At 44.0% G+C, this 7,482-nt stretch overlaps 1 protein-coding gene across 3 annotated transcripts in view; it reads left to right on the top strand.

Moving 5' to 3' along the window:
• PANK2 (pantothenate kinase 2) overlaps positions 1–7,012 on the top strand; it is a 31,516-nt gene extending 24,504 nt beyond the window's left edge. For 2 of the 3 annotated variants that reach the window (XM_049651071.1, XM_049651067.1), the window contains 3 exons: positions 917–1,040; positions 2,910–3,035; positions 6,453–7,012. In XM_049651071.1, the coding sequence (XP_049507028.1) occupies positions 917–1,040; positions 2,910–3,035; positions 6,453–6,503 (301 nt within the window). In that variant the 3' untranslated portion in view covers positions 6,504–7,012. Of the gene's footprint in view, positions 1–916; positions 1,041–2,909; positions 3,255–6,452 lie in introns of those variants that run through there. The other variant, XM_049651066.1, reaches the window with a different exon arrangement.
• Positions 7,013–7,482: the final 470 nt, after the last annotated feature.

Genomic DNA, 7,482 nt, shown 5'->3' on the forward strand with positions numbered 1-7,482 from the left:
TTTTCAGCTGTTTAGAACACTTGTTTTTTTGTATTGGGACACATTAAAATTTTTTTTTAATGTTTATTGTATTTTGAGAGAGAGTGAGAGTGTGAGTGGGGGAGGGGCAGAGAGAGAAGGAGACACAGGATCCGAAGCAGGCTCTAGGCTCTGAGCTGTCAGCATAGAGCCCAACGTGGGGCTTGAACTCACGAACCGCACTTAACTGACTGAGCCACCCAGGCGCCCACACGTGATTTTTTAAAATGATAGTAAAGGACCACATATATATGTGCTTATGTGCTAATTTCAGGGACTTTGTAAATGCTGCACATTTTATGTTTGAGTTTGCAGCTTTTGTGCACTGTTAATCACTTCCTTTTCTGATTGGGTTTGTGTTTTGATCGGTTATAAATGTAGCAGTGCTGCTCTACAAGTACTTTGAAGTACTTGGTCTTCTAGGGAAATCTGACACTCTTCCGTAGTTGACTCTGGGACGCCACTTTGCTTTACTCTGATAAAGCAGTTTCCGAGCTGTGAACGTGACCATTCAGCTGATCGGTATGTCTGCGCAGCTGGGACCGAATCGCCAATAGAGGTGTCTCCCTGGAGCTGTCCTCTGGCTGTGGAAGGCACAGTGGCGCCTTAGAGTGGATCTGATGAGGTCCTAACTGGACGTACAAAGATCTGTTATCAGTGCTAGATGTCACTGGGAGCTGTGGGGAAAGGCATTTACTTACTCAGAATGCTTGAGCGGTTTCTTCCAAGTTGCATTTCTCTTTGAACAGATGCTCTGTTATTTTGTAATAAATGGTTTGAAGATTTGAACAGTGTCGCCCTAAAAGTCGCATTTATCTTAGTAGAGTAACATTCAAGTTCCGTTGGGCTGTGTTGCGTTTTGGTTCAGTGGCCGCATGTTTTTTTTCTTCCTTCACAGCTTTGGAAACATGATAAGCAAGGAGAAGCGAGAGGCTGTCAGTAAAGAGGACCTCGCCAGAGCAACGTTGATCACCATCACCAACAACATTGGCTCAATAGCAAGAATGTGTGCCCTTAATGAAGTAAGGGGACCTGGATTTCTTTAGATGCTCTGAGGAGAATACAGAACTTATTAAGTGGGCCTCAGCCCTGTGTACAACGTCTGTCTTGTCCGCACAGTACCTGAGTATAGTTGTATGGGGTGGAGTTTCATTGGCCATGTTAAAGCTCTTCAAGTGTAGACTGCTCTTAACTGATGTTTTTTCCTCAGTGAAGATAAATATTGCCACTATGTAAAAGTAAAATCACATCTTTTGAGGGGAAAGTAGGAAGGTAGGAAGGCAGTGAGAAGTCCTGGTGATGGGGCAGCAGGGGGCGGGGGGGGGTGGGTGGGTTGTAGGCAGGGTGGACAGCAGCCCCATCGAGCCTGGAGTCCCCGGGAAGGCATCCGGAGGAGTCGCCGAGGCCGGGAGAAGAGAGCGGGCAGCCGAGGAGCGCTCGCCCCATGCGCCGCCACGAGCTGTCTTTGTGCTTTCAGCTTCTTTACAGTGCTGCCTTGTAGCATTCGGGTCAAGCAGCATTGTACAGGGCTATGAAAGAACCGAGAGCGGCCTTCCCCGGGGTCCCGATGCTGCGGCTCCGCCACTTCTCCCTGCTCACGCGGTTTTGCTTACATTTACTCTGCTCAGTGGATCGTGTAGGCATGCGGCTTAAAAAAGAAACTTCGAAAGGCACAAAAGGGGATTGTCTCGTTTTTAATTAAAAAGCTACTGTATCAGCATCAAGTAATTAAAAACATTCTTCATTTGAATATGTTAGTTACTGTTTTCTTTATCGCTTGTTCCTTTTCCTGTGCTTTTATAAGATATATTAGTTGGTGTCGGTGTACATGCCAATTGACATTTTTTACTCAAGTATTTAAAATTACACAGCTGTGTTCTTGGTTTGTTTCTGTGTCATAAGTCACTCCCGTAGAGCTGGGTGTGGGTTGCTCGCCAGTGATCGTTCTGCAGTAAGGCATTTTTAAGCGTGAAGCTTTTCTTTTGAATTTTACTCTTTTTTTTTTTTTTTTTTAAATGTTTATTTATTTTTGAGACAGAGAGACAGAGCATGAACGGGGGAGGGTCAGAGAGAGAAGGAGACATAAAATCTGAAGCAGGCTCCAGGCTCCAGGCTCCGAGCTGTCAGCACGGAGCCTGACGTGGGGCTCGAACTAACGGACCGAGTGATCATGACCTGAGCCGAAGTCCGACGCTCGACTGACTGTGCCACCCAGGTGCCCTGGTTGAATTTTACTCTTGATGAGGGACTTACTCAGGAGCGAGGTCTCTCATGTAGAGTATATGACTGTACTTACGCGTTTTGGTAGGAATTGCCAAGATGCTTTGCACCAGGGCCGCATTAACTTAGATCTGTTTAGGCAGTGAACGAATGGGTTGGTGTTACCACAACTTTACTCACACTGGGGTAGAATTCCAGTTAGTTGTTCTGCTGCTAGCTTTTAGTAGGTTTAAAATATTACTCTCTCGGATTACTGGTGAGGTTGAATTTTTGCCCCTTATATTTCTTGTATAATTTGCTTATTTGTGTCGCTTTCCTTCGTTTGAATTGGGGGTCTTACTTTTTTTTCTTTCCTTTTTTTTTTTTTTTTAACTTTTCTGTATAAAACTTTTACCAGAAGTTATTGTTTGTCATACTTAATACAGATGTTTTTCCTAATTTGTATTCTCTTGTGACATTTTCTGGCATGGCTTGAGGTGGGTCCAGAGTTGTCTGGGTTCAAATTTAAGTAGCCTTGGACCAACTAGATTAAATGTAAATACTTTTTAAATTTTTTGCTCAGCAGTCAAGTTGCTGCTAAAAACTATGCACGTGGTGCTCTGTTTGGGGTAGCTTTTACGAGAGAACAGAAATTAAGATGAAAACTAATTACCTTTTTTTAATGTGCTCAGAACATTAACCAGGTGGTATTTGTTGGAAATTTCTTGAGAATTAATACGATCGCCATGCGACTTTTGGCATATGCTTTGGATTATTGGTCCAAGGGGCAGTTGAAAGCACTTTTTTCGGAACACGAGGTAAGCGGACTTATTTCTCGCGATGTGTTACGAGTGTAAAGGGCATGCAGTTCCCACCGCTTGGAACTTGAAGTAGATGTGAAATGGACTGCACTGCAGTTCTTACTTAATTTTTTGTAGACGTATGATATAGGGTTTAACTTTGTAATGTTCAAAAGCAATTTCTTACCTGATTTACTGCAAGGGAAATTTTTGGTTAACTGTGAATGTCAGCAATTTAAGATTAAAACAAATTTATTTCTTTATTTTGAGAGAGAGAGCACGAGCACACACAAGTCGGGGAGGGACAGAGACGGGGAGAGGGAATCCCAAACCGGCTCTGTGCTGATAGCACAGAGGGGCTCAGTCTCGTGAACTGTGGGATCATGACCTGAGCTGAAATCAAGAGTAGGACACTTAACCAACTGAGCTACCCAGGCACCCCTGAACGTTAGCAATTCTAAAGAAAAAAAACCTTGATAAACATTCACCTCTATTTCTAGTGTTACTTTTTTCCAAACCATCCATTATGTTTTTCCCATTACATTTTGTAAATGCACTTGGGGTTCTGCTTTTTTCATTTTGATGTTGGCTTTTGTGTATTGATACAGTTCATGGGCCACTTATATAAGATGTGTGTTCTGAAAACAGAGAAATACATTCCAAGATTAGAACCACATAAGAACCTCATACCTAGACAGGCTAGAAATGACAGAATGGAAGAAAATCATTGAATTGCTCCACTTGAAATTCTGTATGGGAAAGTGCCTTTCTATTTTTCCAGTTTGGGGAAAAAAATAGGACCATAGCTATGGAGGGGAACCTCTCTTCTGTCCCCTTGCTTGTGGGGCATTTGAACTATTTATTTCCAGTGTTGCTGGATCTTAGTGCTATCACAAACATTTTTCAGAATTGTTTGTGTATATTTACTTAATAGTATTTATAGGAATCGGCAGAATAAGATTTGAAGTGCTACAGGGATTGCTTTTTCCGTTAAAGTTGCTCTGAGTTTTTCCTGTTTAAGTGCCCTTATTAAGTTCATTGTTAAAATTCAAGGTGCACAGATTCCCCTTATCAAAGCTTAAAGGTTAGTCACCTAATTGTTTATTTTATTAAAAAAAAATTAATTGAATAAATTTGACATGTAACATTGTGTAAGTTTAAGGTTTACAGCTGGTCACTTTGATACATTTATGTGCTGGGAGGTGGTCGCTGGTGCGGCCACCTGGCCTGATGTGATGGTGCTGCATTATTACTGGCTTTGCTTGTCCTGCTGTGCATGAGATCTCTCTGGCTTATTTACTGCCCGTCAATTTGTACGCTTAAACATTTTTTGCTTTTAATGTTATTAATAAATCGGTACCAAATTATCTTTCAGTTTCTTACATCTTTTATATATATCTTGCTTTTTGTGATTTTTGACCTGTTCTATTTTGCTTTATGTTAGAATAAAAAGAAACTCTCTTTAATGTTACATTGCAGTAGAACTTTCCTCCTGCTCCATTTCTACCTCTTGAAACTTTCCTAGGCAGAATGTGGAGATTCATTTCTTAGGTTAACTTTTCTTTTTTTTAATCTTCACACCGTAACAGTTATAATTTGAACACTTTGTGGAGTCTTGGTTTTACGTTTTGTCATTCTTACTGCCTGCTGACTTCATGTTCCTCTCTGGTTATGCTTGCTGGCCCCGCTGTCTCTTTTCCAGTTGCATCTAGGCTTCTGGCTCCAGTGTTGATCGCCGCACTTGTGGAAATTTGATATGTTAGGCTCTGACATATGAAGCCTTTTCCCCTGTGAAGTCGGGAAGTGAGAGTTTTGTATAGATTCCTCTCTGCCCTCTGTCTGCCTTTGCTGTTCTCATCTTAGCATTTTGTAGCTTGTAACGACTTACACCTTCTGCTCGGTGGTGGGTTTTGGGTCTTCAGTGGAGTGCATTACATTGGTTAACTTCATCTCTTCTTTTGTTGCAAAATAAAAGATCCAGAAGGCCACGGGAAACAGAGTGCGTAGCCAGCTACTAAAACGAGTGCCCGCCGGTGAGCCCACCTGAGCCCACCCTCCGCCAGCTGGTGCACTTGTGGGTGTCCTCTCAGGATGCTCATCGTGTAGCTGGCTGTTTTTAAAACAAAGAAACAGAGTGAGAGGAGAGGCTTCAGCTTCTCTCTTGTGTGGCCACGTTTCTTGGAGAAGCTTTCCTTGGAAAACGGAGTGGACTTCAGTTGTTTATGATATTTAGAGACCGTTAGCACGTTCTTTGCAATCCGTCAGCATGTCTTTCAGGATCTTCCCACTTTCCTTTTTCAGTCGTTTTTGTCTTTCTTAAAGGACTTTGCTAACTGCCCGGCTAGCTCAGTCAGTAGAGCATGAGACTCTTAAAGGACTTTGCTGTGGCATCTTATCCCTTGGAGACCTTGACGGATCCTGTATCCGGGTAGGACTGTTCTCTGAGGCCCGCAGGCACTGTCTTTTTACCAGTGTGGGTTTTGTCTCATTTTTCTGTTACAGTCCTTTTCTTTTTGTCTGTTTTTGGTTTTCATGTCTTGGTTCTTGGTTGTATTTGACCTTGGCTACTTACTTCTGGAGATGGGCTTGCATTGTCCTCCTTCAGCTGCTGCTTCTCGCTCTCATGCCTCTGCTCTCTCTCCAGGCTCTTCTGTTGCTCTTTCACATGGTGCTTTTCTGTCTGTGTCCCCTTCTTCATGTCCCATTAGGGCACGGTTGTCTACTCCTCTGCTGCCCGCCTCTGCCAGTGCTGCCCCGACCACTGCCTTGCTCCAAATGCAGACATCCAGTTACTTCCTGGGTGCGGCTGCTTGGCTGCCTGGGGCACTCCGGCCTTGCACGTGCTGTATGGAAGCCGTTCTTGCTCCTATACCCTCGTGGCTGTCACCAGATGTATGGGGGACACCTAAGCCTCCCTGCTGCCCTCTTCCTCTTCTTCAGGCAGGTCTTGAGTCAGTCCCAATCTCTTCTTGCTCCTTTCCATCCCCAGCCCAGTCAGGCCCTCCCCCTCCATAACCTGCCCCTGCCACCCCCACCCCTACCCCCCCAGCTTTTCCTGCCCCATCAATCTTCAGGTCCCGTCTTCCCTTCATTCCTTAGTTGTCTGGAAATGCTCTGGGCCTCTGCTGCTTCTCACATCCTCCTTCTGCAGGAGGCAGCCCAGGTACGGGCTCTTTCCAGAGGGAACTGAGCTGCCATGGGCTTCATAGCTCCTGCAGCCCTCACCGTGGGTTTTGGTCTCACATGCTGGCATGCCCGGGTGTTTTATACATCCAGCTCTCCTCCTCAGCCTGGGAGCTCCTTGGAGCTCAGCAAAATAGGTGCTCAGTATCGGGAATTAAGGGCACTGTTGGCTTTAACACTAGTAATCATATTTAGGTAATTTAAATAAGTCTAAGGAAAATTGCTCTCATTTGTGGTGTACTTTTTTTTCAGGGTTATTTTGGAGCCGTTGGAGCACTCCTTGAGCTGTTGAAGATCCCCTGATCACCTGGGGAGGGTTCCTGGAACATTGCACAATGGGATCTGTGAACTTTTGTTTTTTAAGAGACTCAATTTTATGATGGTGTACTACCCAAATCAAAGCAAGGAAGGATGAGTGTATTTTTCTAAGTCATCAAGATAAATCCTTAAAAATTTAGTTGAAACTAGTAACCACTAAGGAAAGATACATATAAAAAAAAGTGGACATGTCCACGGCAGTGAGGATTTGCTGTAGTTAAGTTGCTCTTCAGTATAGCTTTGTTAAACCTGCCATGTGTTTTTGAAATTCCCCGTGTCACTTACTGGGAGCCACTTCAGGGGAGAGCTGTTCAGTGTTCAGCTGGCTGGTTTTGTGTCTTGTTGAACTTGCTAAATGTAAGGCAAGTACTATATCTTGTAATCTCATCACAATGTAGTCAGTATAGCCTTGGAGATCATTATCTGTGAATTAACTCTGGTGTTCATTTAGCCTCTGTGTGAACATATTGAAAAACATGTTTTATTTAAGGTTCTGCAAACTTAAGAGTAATTCTGTACTTGTAATTTTGGCAATTGAGCAACTTTGGGGAAGGGCAGTTCCAGGTTACACTGCAGATCCTGGGAAGGTGTGTCTGGAAAGATGGGACTTAGTCCACCCTGGGAAGAATGCCCTTGGGGCGGCGTGGGGGGGTGGGAGGTAGGGAGTTAAGCGGAGTTAAGCTAGTAGAAAAAGTGCACCTGGAAGACTAAAACCAGATTTCTCGAATCGACATTTTCAGGGAATCGGGGAGAATCTGATTGTTTCCGGCTGGTAGAAAGTGAGGAATTGAAGTCCATTGATTAACTCCTGGGGGCAGGGTAGGGAACTTTTGCCTTCCTCTCCCACTCAAGGTTTTTACTTGCTGGAAGCTGGCAAGGCTGGCTCTGAGCTTGGGATAGGACTGAGTATGAGGGCTGCATGTGTGAGGCTCAAAAGGCAGCTTGAGGAGTCTTGGTAGATAGA

The sequence above is a fragment of the Panthera uncia genome (assembly GCF_023721935.1).
Source record: "Panthera uncia isolate 11264 chromosome A3 unlocalized genomic scaffold, Puncia_PCG_1.0 HiC_scaffold_11, whole genome shotgun sequence".
In the NCBI taxonomy this organism is placed as follows: Eukaryota; Metazoa; Chordata; class Mammalia; order Carnivora; family Felidae; genus Panthera; species Panthera uncia.